Raw genomic sequence first — 14,133 nt, 5'->3', positions numbered from 1 at the left:
AGGTCATTCGCCTTCCAACACGACAATAATCCTAAACATACTGCCAAAAGAACAAAGCAGTGGCTTAAGGATAGGATGGTGAATATCCTTGAGTGGCAAAGTCAGAGCCCTGACTTAAATCCTATAGAAAATCTGTGGATTGACTTGAAGAGAGCAGTCCATCGCCATTCCCTACAGAATTTGACTGAATTTTATACCCCAATCTAGGCGTGCAAAGCTATAATAGAGACATATCCAAACAGATTGATGGCTGTAATGAAAGCAAAAGGAAGCTTTACAAAGTATTAAGTCAGGGGTATGATGACTTTTCCAACCCTGTTATTCTCGTTTTTAATTTTTTATTAATTTTCAGAACTGTTGACTTTTTTTTTTGTTATTTTGATGTTGTACAGCTAAATTTGTAGATAAAACTGGAAAAGATGTTTTTTTAAATGGGTTTTGATTTCAGGCTGTAAGACAAAAAAAGTTACTATTTCAAAAGGGTATGATGACTTTCTATAGGCACTGTATACACGTCATAATTGTAACAATGGCAACTACAACGAGTTCCAATTCCATCAACCTCTGCGTTGAAAGGTAATGCCAGAGCCATGTATCTATATGGCTCTGGGTAATGCTATTGCTATATTAAACAACCTAAATGCAATTATGAGAATAATACAAGTGAGGAAAAATGTAGAAACAGAAACTTGAGTAATGATCAGATGAGAGTAGCCAAGTGTAGCCAAGCCTATAAACTATATATGTTTTTCCTTTTCTTATGCAACCAGCCATAATACACAGTTGCTTAATTTTAAGCAAACTGGACCAACAACAACAACATAGGACAAAAGACTTTCAGGGCCTTTGAAGTCAGCAATGCCAGCAAACCATATACCACTGAGCAACAATGGTTAACCTTAACATCCAACTCATAAACCAAAACCTTAATGATAAATTCAATAATCCACTCAACCAATTTATCTCTTAACCTAATATCATTGAAAACAAATATTATGAATGAGGAAACCAATAAAGCATGCAGAAAAGTAAGAAACTAAAATGGTTATATTCATTACACAAATCATGTCTCAACTGTCAGCTAAATGCATGTTTATTCTGTCTGACAAAAGCAACAATGTAACAGCCAAACAATTATGTAGGTGAAAAATAAAACATAAAAAAGCAATTACAATGTTAGTAAACACCCCAGACACACATAGCCTTGCTTTATACACCTGGACATGAGTGATGATTGTTCAAATGAACTCTCAATATTTTGGATAACTCTCAATATTTTGGATAATGCATGATAAACACAGCAACCCTGTTGTATAAACATACACTAGTATTAGTTATGAACTGAAAATAGAATATATTTTTTACTTTAGAGAGAAGTATTTATCAGAGTGGAGAACTTTGATCCATGCTCAATAAAGTCCAGGCGGTTGCTACTGTCATTGTAGTGTTACCAGCAAGTAGTGTGTTATCGTTGCAAGAGCTAACAACTGTTAGCAACTGTTAACTGACAAACTGACAAACTGCATCACTAAACATGTTTCCAAAACTTTGTAATTTCAACACCAAACCATAGCCACCAATAATGCTTCAGTGATAGCACAGCTTGAACACAAAAACATATAATTCCAAAACCCCTTTAAAGCCATGCTGTCACACAAGCCAATATGATTTTTTATAAAAACTAGTGCCATTGCAAATGAAGGGAAACAGCAATCAATGCATTACCAGAGTGGAGCACTTTGATGCCTCCTCGAAAAAGTCAAGACAGTCACTGTTGTCTCCTGGACTCCTCTTCAGAGTGGTGCCAGAAGGCAGAGTGTTGTCATTGTAGGACGTAACAAACTTGAAGTCACTGGTACGTGACCCTGTGGTCATATAGGCGTCATAGTTGTAAGCACTACGGAGAGTTCCAGTTCCATCAACATCTGCATAGTTGGGAGGTAAATATGCACTGGGAATGGCTACTGCTCCATCAAACAACAGTCTGGGCTTTCTCCTGTGACACAATCTCACAGCAATGATCAGGATAATGAAAGTGAGGAAAAATGTGGAAACAGACACCAGGGCAATGATCAGATACGATGTGAGTTTAGAATTGCTCTCCTCATAAGACATGTCTTTCAGTTCAGGAACTTCAGCCAAGTTATCAGAGATGAGTAAATACACTGCACAGGTTGTAGAGAGAGAGGGCTGTCCGTTATCTTTCACTGAGATAACAAGGTTCTGCTTCATGCTGTCAGATTCAGAAATGTCCCTCTGAGCCCTGATCTCTCCACTGTGGAGACCAATAGTGAAAAGTCCCGGATCAGTCGACTTCACGATCTGATACGACAGCCACGCGTTCTGTCCAGAGTCAGCATCAACAGCAATCACTTTGGAGACCAGCGAGCCAGAAAGAGCAGCTTTAGGAACCATCTCAGTCATGAAGGAGTTTCCTTCTGGAGTAGGGTACAATATCTGAGGAGAGTTATCATTCTCATCTGTTATGAACACACTCACAGTCACGTTGCTGCTGAGTGGAGGAGAACCATTGTCTCTGGCTACAACCTGAACTTTGAAGCTTCTGAACTGCTCATAGTCAAAGGCCCTCAGAGCATGGATCACCCCTGTGTCTCCATTAATGGATACATATGAGGAGACCGGAACACCATTGACCTCACTGGGCAACAGAGAGTAGAACACTGTGCCATTCTGTCTCCAGTCTGGGTCTCTCGCAGTAACAGAACAGACAGAGGAGCCAGGCTTGTTATTCTCAGTCACATATGCGCTGTAGGACTGATGTTCAAATACAGGGGGATTATCATTTATATCTGACACAGATAGATGAATGATCTTTGAGGAGGTCATTGGTGGATTGCCTTCATCTGTAGCAGTAACTGTAATATTATAGTCATCTATAAACTCACGGTCTAACTCAGCCGTTGTGATCAGTGAAAAATAATTCTTTATTGTTTGCTTTAATTTGAAAGGAACATTTCCCTGAATAGCACACCGAACCTGTCTGTTTCCATCAGAGTCTTTGTCCTGTACATTGAGTAAGCCTACTTCTGTGCCCGGTAGTGTATTTTCTGGAATGTGCTCATTGAGAGACTTGATTAATATAACAGGTGCGTTATCGTTAACATCAGTAATGTCTATAACAACTTTAGCATTGGAGGCCAATCCAGCTCCATCTTTTGCCTGAACACGGAGTTCATAATAGCTTTCCTCCTCGAAGTCTATTTGTCCGATAACTTTAATCTCTCCACTGACTTTATCGATGGAGAAAAGACTGGCTGCTTCATCGGATATGCGACTAAAGTCATACGTTATCTCACCATTTGCACCCTCATCTGCATCTACAGCAGTTACAGTCACCGCTATGGTACCTGGTGGAGAGTTTTCGGGTAGAGTAACTTGGTAGACCGCCTGATTAAAAACTGGCAAATTGTCGTTAGCATCCAGTACAGTGACGTGTATGGTTGCAGTACCGGATCTCTGCGGAGCTCCACCATCAGTAGCAGTAAGTAGCAACGTCACCTCTCGCTGACTTTCCCGATCGAGCTCTTTATCTAAAACTAGTTCGCTATATTTCCCCCCGTCTGAATTAGAATGTACAGCTAAAATGAAATACTCGTTCTTTTCCACTGAATATCCTTGGATTCCGTTTATTCCAATATCCGAGTCGTGTGCTTCATCTAAAGGGAATCGAGCCCCTTTGTCAGCGGATTCACTTATCTCCAAATTAATTTCGTCTTTCGGGAAACGAGGTGAGTTATCATTCGCATCTTGAACCTGTACAGTAATCCGATGCAATTCTAAAGGGTTTTCCAAAACTAACTCGTATTTTACAGAACACGATCCTCTAGAGCCACAAAGCGTTTCACGGTCTATCCTTTCAGTGATTACTAGATCGCCTGTCTGAAAATTAATTTCACATAAAGACTTTCGATTACCCTCAAAATCTATCCGAGCTTTGCGCACTGACAAGGTTCTTGCGTCGAGTCCGAGATCCTTCGCTATATTTCCTATCACAGCTCCTCGTTTCATCTCCTCAGGAATAGAATAGCTCAAATCCCCATGGCAGAACCGCAGACAGACAATGAAGGAGCCCATCAATAAAATCCAGTTTGAATAGTTGAGGTATTTCGACGTCATTCTGTAATCCATAAAATATCCTTAGATTCGGAAAAAAATCGAAGAATTCACAGAAGAGATCCAACGTAGTGCCCAACAACGAGTCTGTCTACTCAACGATACTGTGTCGTGTGAATGTCCTTGTTTTATTTAAATATTAGAGCACTGGGTGGAGAACTGTGTCTATCTGTCCTAAGCTAGCCAATAGCGACGCTCAGAGACTAATATGAGAACTGCATGAGGATGATCCATACATTGACAGGAAGACTCTCAATAGCAATAACTTTCAACACATTGCCCCCTTTAACGGCAAACCATTTAAATAACATCTAGAAAGAAAAGAAAAATAAAACTTTGCAGTATTCAGAGACTCTGAACCTGAACACATCTCAATCCATAGCCACAACCACGGAGGCAATGCAATTCTCCAGAGGGTAAATTGTAGCCTTAACTCCTATTCCTCTATTGGTGTGGAAGGAAAACAAAAGTGACTAATTTCAAACCCACAAAGACAACTCCATGCAAACTGGATTGACCTCTTTGGTGTTTCGTGCCTGAATAGGAAGAACAAATGTGCCAAAGTAAATGAACATTTGAGAACAATTGCTGAATTCTCAAATGTAACTTTCCATATGTTTCTATTTATTAGCTAATTGCCTCTGATTATTCTAAAATTGCATCATAAAAGACAGAACGGTATTAAAAGACAGTCACATTACAAACATGACTAGCAACATGGAAAACAGTGGATCCACACACACACACACACACACACACACACACACACACACACACACACACACACACACACACACATGCATACATAGAAGTGTAAACAACCCTTAAGGTATAGACTCTATGGCAAGAGTCAAGCATAGGCAGACATAACCAACAAGCAACAGCAGCATTGCATAAGCAACAACAAAAACAATCCACAAACTTTGCATATTTTTGCCCATTCCAAAGTGCCTATACGACAATATTAAGCAATTATTCACAGATCCCTCAGCTAAAAGGTGAACTTTCCGCAAAGACACATTCCTCTCACAAGCTCATTATCAAAACAACACAAAGTGTTCAAGTGCATTATGGAGCCAACATATTTAGTAACGAAAGTTCAGTAGGCCTACTGCATCACAGCACTGTGATGTTTACACTCGTAGGCTTCTAGTCAACAAAAGCACTGCTCACTGACTGAATATGCTCACTGAGTATGTTTTGCCAGAATGGTGTAGTAAAATATTAGATGATGATTCTCCTCAGTGGAAATTATAATGTTTGCTATATAGTTTTATATGCAACAAAGCAAGTTTTCACCAAAACTTATTTAGTTTGTGATGTAGTCAAAAATCTTCAACAGAGATTAACAGTGTTTAATAGTGTTCCAAGAGTGTTTATTTTGAAGAACCACTACTACATGCACGACTAGTATTACTGTGACTAGGTTTACTCATTTATGATAGATATAACACAAATGTGCCTAAATTATAGATCTCAAGTTGTAAAAAAATAATTCACACTTGTACTGGCTGTGCAACACTTGCGCTGATTATCTGGTTTATTTGCAAATACAAATAAAACTATCCCTGGAATGAATTCATAAAACTGAAAGTTGCCAAATGTGTATACTAATGTCACATATATAATAATGTATTTAAATTGCAAGGAGTTCTTCATGGTGGAATTAATTCTATCAAGTACGACACTGAAGCCCCCCAGAATGATTTTCAAATATTTAAAAACACAAATATCACACAAGGCATATTTGAAAAAGTCAGTTTGGTGACTTATTTACCAGAGTGGAGAATTTTGATCCATTGTCAGTGAAGTCAAGACTGTCATTTTCACCAGGGCTCTTCTTCAGTGTGGTATCAGCAAGCAGGGTGTTGTCATTGTAGGACGTAACAAATTTGAAGTCACTGGTACGTGACCCTGTGGTCATATAGGCATCATAGTTGTAAGCACTACGGAGAGTTCCAGTTCCATCAACATCTGCATAGTTGGGAGGTAAATATGCACTGGGAATGGCTACTGCTCCATCAAACAACAGTCTGGGCTTTCTCCTGTGACACAACCTCACAGCAATGATCAGGATAATAAAAGTGAGGAAAAATGTGGAAACAGACACCAGAGCAATGATCAGATAAGATGTGAGTTTAGAATTGCTCTCCTCATAAGACATGTCTTTCAGTTCAGGAACTTCAGCCAAGTTATCAGAGATGAGTAAATATACGGCACAGGTTGTAGAGAGAGAGGGCTGTCCGTTATCTTTCACTGAGATCACAAGGTTCTGCTTCATGCTGTCAGATTCAGAAATGTCTCTCTGAGCCCTGATCTCTCCACTGTGGAGACCAATAGTGAAAAGTCCCGGATCAGTCGACTTCACGATCTGATACGACAGCCACGCGTTCTGTCCAGAGTCAGCATCAACAGCGATCACTTTGGAGACCAGCGAGCCAGAAAGAGCAGCTTTAGGAACCATCTCAGTCATGAAGGAGTTTCCTTCTGGAGTAGGGTACAATATCTGAGGAGAGTTATCATTCTCATCTGTTATGAACACACTCACAGTCACGTTGCTGCTGAGTGGAGGAGAACCATTGTCTCTGGCTACAACCTGAACTTTGAAGCTTCTAAACTGCTCGTAGTCAAAGGCCCTCACAGCATGGATCACCCCTGTGTCTCCATTAATGGATACATATGAGGAGACCGGAACACCATTGACCTCACTGGGCAACAGAGAGTAGAACACTGTGCCATTCTGTCTCCAGTCTGGGTCTCTCGCAGTAACAGAACAGACAGAGGAGTCAGGCTTGTTATTCTCAGTCACATATGCGCTGTAGGACTGATGTTCAAATACAGGGGGGTTATCATTCACATCTGACACTGATAACTGGATCGTTTTGGAGGATGACAATGGTGGTATACCATCATCAGTAGCAGTGATGGTTATATTGTAATCACTGATGTATTCTCGATCAAGTTCACTGGTAGTTACAAGTGAAAAATAATTCCTTATGGATGGATTTAATTTAAAAGGAACATTCTGCTGAATAGTGCAACGTACGGGGCGATCACCCTCTGAATCCTCATCTTGTACATTAATAATTCCAATTTCTGTGCCAGGCGACAGGTTTTCTGGGACTGGATTTTTCAGTGATTTTAGAAATATCACAGGTGCATTGTCATTTACATCAGTTATTTCTATAAATACTTTGGCATTGGAGGCTAAACCAGAAGCATCTGATGCCTGGACTCCAATTTCATACTCAGTCTCATCCTCAAAGTCTATTGGTCCAGTCACTTTTATCTCTCCGCTGATCTTGTCTATTGTAAAGGCCCTGGCGGCTCTGTCAGATATGCGACTAAATTCATATGTGACATCCCCATTCGCTCCTTCATCTGCGTCGGTGGCGCTAACAGTGAGAACCACTGTCTCTAAAGGGGAATTTTCAGGTAGACTGGCTTTATATACAGGTTGACTGAATACTGGTAAATTATCGTTTGCATCAAGTACAGTAACATGTATGGCTACAGAACCGGATCTTGGCGGTGTACCTCCATCTTTAGCAGTAAGCAATAACGTCACCTCTTGCTCCTGCTCACGGTCTAAATCTTTGTCTAAAACTAATTCACTGCGTTTACCTCCGTCGGCATTCGAATGAACAGCCAAAGTGAAATGCTCGTTCTTTTCCAGCAAATAGGTTTGTATGCCATTCCGTCCGACATCCAAATCGTGAGCCTCTTTCAATGGAAACCGTGTGCCTCTTACTGCGGATTCGCTGATTTCAAGTTTAATTTCATCGCTTGAAAACCGAGGTGAGTTATCATTTACATCTTGAATTTGCACCAATATCTGATGCAACTCTAATGGATCTTCTAGGACAAGCTCGTACTTTAAAGAGCAAGACACCTTGGAACTGCACAATTCTTCTCGGTCAATCCTTTCCGCAATAACGACCTCTCCAGATTGCACATTAATATCACAAAACCGTTTGCGGGTACCCTTCAAATCTAGCCGAGCTTTACGTGATAATAATCCTCTGGAATCCATCCCGAGGTCCTTCGCTATGTTACCGACCACAGCTCCTCGCTTCATCTCCTCTGGTATAGTATAGCTCAAATCTCCATTGCTGCCGGGGAGACGAACAATAAAAATGGTAAAAAATAGAAGTGTGATGGGAAAACTGGAAATCCTGGATCCTGTCCACATATTGAACCAGATCGAATGGTCCTTATGATATTAACAAAAAGCCTAAACGTTGTATAACGCCGAACATATATTATTAAACTCAATAAGGGAATTATTTCGCGACTGCTGTCCGCTGTTACGTCGATATTGTATGGCTTTGGACTGGAGGGCGTATTCTCAATCTAAATATTATAGCAGTGGTAAGAAGTGAGAGGTCAATTGCTAAACGCTGGTCAATAGCGACACTCAGAGGAATGTGAGAAAAGTGCAACGTCTGAAGAGCGCAGGATGTGGAAACAATGCAGCAATTCCACACAAAGTAACAAAATGCCTGGTTACTTCAAAACAGTACAAACCACAGTCGAAAGGCAACACTTAAACAGCCATGGATTAAAATGCTCTAGCAAAACACATACGCCTGCTTTAATTAAAAAAAAAAAACTCTGATGAACATTAGACATCAGTAAATAGCAGTGCACGATGTTCAATGAAAACAAACGATCAATATTAGTAAATACGTCTTGCATGACTGTACTTACACCACACACAACCCTACAGCAATATCTCTCTCTCTCTCTCACACACTCACACACACACACACACACACACACACACACACACACACACACACACACACACACACACACACACACACAAGCATTTCAGATAAAAGTGTAGGCTACTTTCCCACTGTTTCATCAAAATGAATCAAGTTATCTAAAATTATAGGCCCGCAAAATGCAACAAGGAAAATAGTATCTTTTTAACTTGCACACTTTTTCAAGAAGATCTAATCGATCCTGACATATCTGACATTAAAAGCAAAGCTTAAAGGTCAGGAGTTTATTTTCATTGCTGACTAACAGCATCACTCAACATATTTTCTAAACAGTGTCATTATTTCCACACCAAACCACAATCAGTCAAAATGCTTTAGTGGTAGCACAGCTAAAACACAAAAACATATGCAATTCAAAAAGTCTCTTTAAAGCCATGCCATCATGCCTGCAAATGTATATAATTTATCTATAACTACTGCCATTAGTTAAAAATGAATCAGTGCATTACCAGAGTGGAGAACTTTGATGCCTCCTCAAAAAAGTCAAGACAGTCACTGTTGTCATTTGGACTCTTCTTTAGTGTGTTCCCAGCAGGCATGGTGTTGTCATTGTAGGACGTAACAAATTTGAAGTCACTGGTACGTGACCCTGTGGTCATATAGGCGTCATAGTTGTAAGCACTACGGAGAGTTCCAGTTCCATCAACATCTGCATAGTTGGGAGGCAAATATGCACTGGGAATGGCTACTGCTCCATCAAACAACAGTCTGGGCTTTCTCCTGTGACACAATCTCACAGCAATGATCAGGATAATAAAAGTGAGGAAAAATGTGGAAACAGACACCAGAGCAATGATGAGATAAGATGTGAGTTTAGAATTGCTCTCCTCATAAGACATGTCTTTCAGTTCAGGAACTTCAGCCAAGTTATCAGAGATGAGTAAATATACGGCACAGGTTGTAGAGAGAGAGGGCTGTCCGTTATCTTTCACTGAGATCACAAGGTTCTGCTTCATGCTGTCAGATTCAGAAATGTCCCTCTGAGCCCTGATCTCTCCACTGTGGAGACCAATAGTGAAAAGTCCCGGATCAGTCGACTTCACGATCTGATACGACAGCCACGCATTCTGTCCAGAGTCAGCATCAACAGCGATCACTTTGGAGACCAGCGAGCCAGAAAGAGCAGCTTTAGGAACCATCTCAGTCATGAAGGAGTTTCCTTCTGGAGTAGGGTACAATATCTGAGGAGAGTTATCATTCTCATCTGTTATGAACACACTCACAGTCACGTTGCTGCTGAGTGGGGGAGAACCATTGTCTCTGGCTACAACCTGAACTTTGAAGCTTCTGAACTGCTCGTAGTCAAAGGCCCTCACAGCATGGATCACCCCTGTGTCTCCATTAATGGATACATATGAGGAGACCGGAACACCATTGACCTCACTGGGCAACAGAGAGTAGAACACTGTGCCATTCTGTCTCCAGTCTGGGTCTCTCGCAGTAACAGAACAGACAGAGGAGCCAGGTTTGTTATTCTCAGTCACATATGCACTATAGGACTGCTCCTCAAATATAGGGGGGTTATCGTTTACATCAGAGACAGAGAGATGAATAGTCTTGGAAGAAGACAATGGTGGTGAACCTTCATCAACAGCTGTGATTGTTACATTATAATCACTTATCAGTTCACGGTCCAAATCAGCTGTAGTAACTAGTGTGTAGTAGTTTTTAATAGATGGATTTAATTTAAATGGAACATTCTGCTGAATGGAACAGCGGATCTGTTTGTTTCCTCCTGTATCTTTATCCTGCACATTAATAATCCCTACTTCTGTGCCTGGGGCTGTATTTTCAGGAATTGGCACATTAAGTGATTTAATATGTATCACAGGAGCATTATCATTAACATCTGTTATGTCTATGTTTACTTTTGCCTGAGAGGCCAGCCCTGCACCATCTTTTGCCTGAACTCTTAATTCATATTCATATTTTTCTTCATAGTCTATTGAGCCAATCACTCTAATTTCTCCTGTCACTTCATCGATAGAGAAAAGTCTGGCAGCTTTATCAGATATGCGGCTGAAGTCGTAGGTGACCTCCCCATTAGCCCCTTCATCTGCATCTGTAGCACTAACAGTCAACACCACAGTGCCCACAGGAGAGTTTTCAGGTAGACTGACTTTGTAAACTGATTGACTGAATACTGGAAGGTTATCATTTGCGTCAAGGACAATAACACGTATGAGTGTAGTGCCAGACCTTTGTGGAGAGCCTCCGTCACTGGCTGTAAGCAATAATAACAGCTCCTGCTGTTGTTCCCGGTCAAGCTCTGTATCTAAAACTAACTCGCAATATTTACCCCCATCTGAATTGGAATGCACAGATAGGATAAAATAATCGTTTTTCTCAAGGGAATAACTTTGAATTCCGTTCCGCCCCACGTCGGAATCGTGCGCTTCGTCCAAAGGGAAACGAGCGCCTTTTATGGCAGATTCCCTGATTTCCAGTTTTATTTCATTCTTTGGAAAACGAGGCGAGTTATCATTTACATCCTCAATTTGCAGTGTAATCCGATGCAATTCCAATGGGTTCTCCAAAACGAATTCGTAATTTAGCATACACGATAGCTTGGATCCGCAGAGCTCTTCGCGGTCTATTCTTTCTGTAATAACCAGGGGCCGGTTTCCCGATAACGTTCACTCTTAGCGAGCTACGAAGACTCCAAAGGTATAACTTACCAAAGTTGTTTACCTTTCTAGTCGTGGTTCCCGAACTATCACTTAGGAGTCTTCTTACGAAAAGCTCCTTACGTCCGACGTATAAGGCACTGTCCACCATGAAGGTGCTGAATTAGGTGACATCGATTGCTCAGAAATCGATTTTTTATTTCACGCGGAGGCTTGACAGACTTATGAAAGCGTTCTTTGCACCAAAACCATTGCTTATAATAGCCTATCGCCCCCACAACATTCACGCAACTTCAACGTGGATGAACTTATTAGCACACAATGATAAAAAACGTAGTCTAGAAATTAAATGATCTACGTAGGTAAGTAGGTTATGTTTTCATCTGGGTTTGTTTGTTGGTGTGTTAGTTTGTTTCCCGCATGGATAAAAAGATTCGAACGCTTCATGTTTGAAAGCAGACGTCTGCGCTCTCTGAGTGCTTTTCTAGTTTGTTTGTTTGTCCGTTTGTTTGCAAGATAGGCTAACTCTAAAAGTTAAAGATGGATTTCGATACAATTTCCAGGGAAGATCTGAAATGACCCAAGGAAGAAACTATTTAATTTTGTGAGTGATTCGTATCACCGTCTGGATGCAGGAGGCGTAGCTACATGTGTTTGCTTGGGGGAGGTTTGTGGTTTTCTCGTTGAAATAGGCTATGTAGACTTTTTTTTAATCACAGCTGATTGACCAACATCCTCATTCAGTATTGTGTGCCTTTGGTTAACATTAAACATGACAGCAAACCCGCACATTAGGCCTAAACATTGTAGGACGGTGGGGGGAAGCAAAGAATAAAGCGCTTTAACTATTTTCAAATGCGTGCACGTTTCATATTTGCATGAAAACATTTTCAGAAACTATTTTCTAAATTAGCATGCTTACATAAAATCATTGGCGAACCAAAATAGTGATTTTGTATCATATGAGTTGCATGCGTAACGGAAATTGCTGTAGGGTACAGTGGCGGCGACTAGCGTCGCGAGTCGAAACATTGTTAAGGTGCAGCTAAGAGAGGTCTGAGAGTGCTCCAGACCACTCTTACCAACGAACGACTTGCGAAAGACATTCGTAGCAAAGAAGGTTTCGGGAAATACGTGAGGTACTTAAGGTAGAGCTTAAGATAGAGGTTACGAACTACGTAGCGTTAAGAAGGCTTCGGGAAACCGGCCCCAGTTCTCCACCCTGAAGATCGCAAAAACGCTTGTCCTCACTTTCCATGTCAATCCGAGCCTTACGTGCGGACAGTGCTTTAACACCAAGACCAAGATCCTTTGCTATATTCCCAAACACAGTGCCTTTCTTCATTTCTTCAGACACGGAATAGCTCAGATCGCCATAACAAATGCGCATAAAAGCAGCAACACACATAATCCAGAACGCCACACGAACATGTGAAATTCCCTTTGATTTCTCCATTATGCTACCACAAACCAATTAGTATGCGGTATATTAATCAAACACGTCTTCGCGGAGTATAATGTCAAATAAAAACCAAAACCGTCGGAAAAAAATCTTCCCGGTTTAGAGCACAAAAGCAATGCTTTTGCAGTGACCGTCGTCCCAATGGATAACCAGTAATCTCTGCTGTAATATTAAAGCAAGGGGTGTGAATGTATTTAAAGATAGATAAAACTTGGTAAATAGCGCCACTCTGAGTATTTTTGGGTACATTGCCTGTAGTGAAGCGCATCCTTTGGATTTCTATATTCTGGTGATGTGCAATGACATAATACAACATATATAGCTTTTTGTCTTTTACAACACATGGAAACAACATTAAAAAAATATACATTGGTCGTATTAAGGCCAGGATTATGTAGTTGGGTGTCCTTGTTTCAAAAAGGTGCTGGGGTTTGACCCACATTCACTAATGATGGATAAAATACAATACCTTACTATATATTCCACTACACCTGTATATAATCCCAGACAAAAAAAAAAAAAAAAACTATGTCAACCCCATAATGTGCTGTATAATCTCCTCAGATGTTCAAAGATTCAAAGCAAACTTTCAAATTTAACTACAACAAATATGATCCACAAACAAATAATTGTCTCACTGTCAAATTTCACTGCAGATCGTCAATGAAATGGACTGGCTCAAAACATTGTTCTGGATTTTACACTATGAAAAGTTGAGTGATGTGTAGTCTATTTAATGTATAGGGTCTGAAACTACTCTCTGAAACTGTTTCAGAAACATACAATGCAATTATGAACACAACCTTTTAGCATCTGATTTAAGTAATTTGAATTTCCTTAAGACAATATCAAAATTGATATTCTATATTGAGAAGAAAGCAACCAACGTCTTGAGTCACATCACTATTCCATTCAACCAAACAAACGAATGTAGAAGCAATGCTGCTGCTATTAAGACCAATACTTCAGACAGACCAAATGAAACTGTCAAAAGTCTGAAGACAGACTGAGGATGAATAGAGGATGATCATTTATAAAGGGTAAAATAGTTTAGAAAGTAGTGTGTCTGTTTACATGTAAATGCATGTTTTAATACAGTTAGACAGAGATCTTCAAATGA

General features: G+C 40.3%; 2 protein-coding genes across 2 annotated transcripts; both read right to left on the bottom strand.

The window, feature by feature from the left end:
- Positions 1 to 1,713: 1,713 nt before the first annotated feature.
- On the bottom strand, positions 1,714 to 8,326 carry LOC134080817 (protocadherin beta-16-like). The gene is made up of 2 exons (XM_062537427.1): positions 5,912 to 8,326; positions 1,714 to 2,775 (listed from the first exon to the last, which is right to left on the bottom strand). Exons 1-2 carry the CDS (start codon positions 8,324 to 8,326, stop codon positions 1,714 to 1,716), a joined length of 3,477 nt encoding a protein of 1,158 aa, XP_062393411.1.
- An 895-nt stretch (positions 8,327 to 9,221) lies between these two features.
- LOC134080816 (protocadherin beta-15-like) lies at positions 9,222 to 13,007 on the bottom strand. The gene is made up of 2 exons (XM_062537425.1): positions 12,766 to 13,007; positions 9,222 to 11,540 (listed from the first exon to the last, which is right to left on the bottom strand). The coding sequence occupies exons 1-2, from the start codon at positions 13,005 to 13,007 to the stop codon at positions 9,362 to 9,364; spliced, it is 2,421 nt and encodes an 806-aa protein (XP_062393409.1). The 3' UTR covers positions 9,222 to 9,361.
- Positions 13,008 to 14,133: the final 1,126 nt, after the last annotated feature.

The sequence above is a fragment of the Sardina pilchardus genome, chromosome 5 (assembly GCF_963854185.1).
Source record: "Sardina pilchardus chromosome 5, fSarPil1.1, whole genome shotgun sequence".
In the NCBI taxonomy this organism is placed as follows: Eukaryota; Metazoa; Chordata; class Actinopteri; order Clupeiformes; family Clupeidae; genus Sardina; species Sardina pilchardus.
This window is presented reverse-complemented; position numbering and strand designations above follow the sequence as displayed.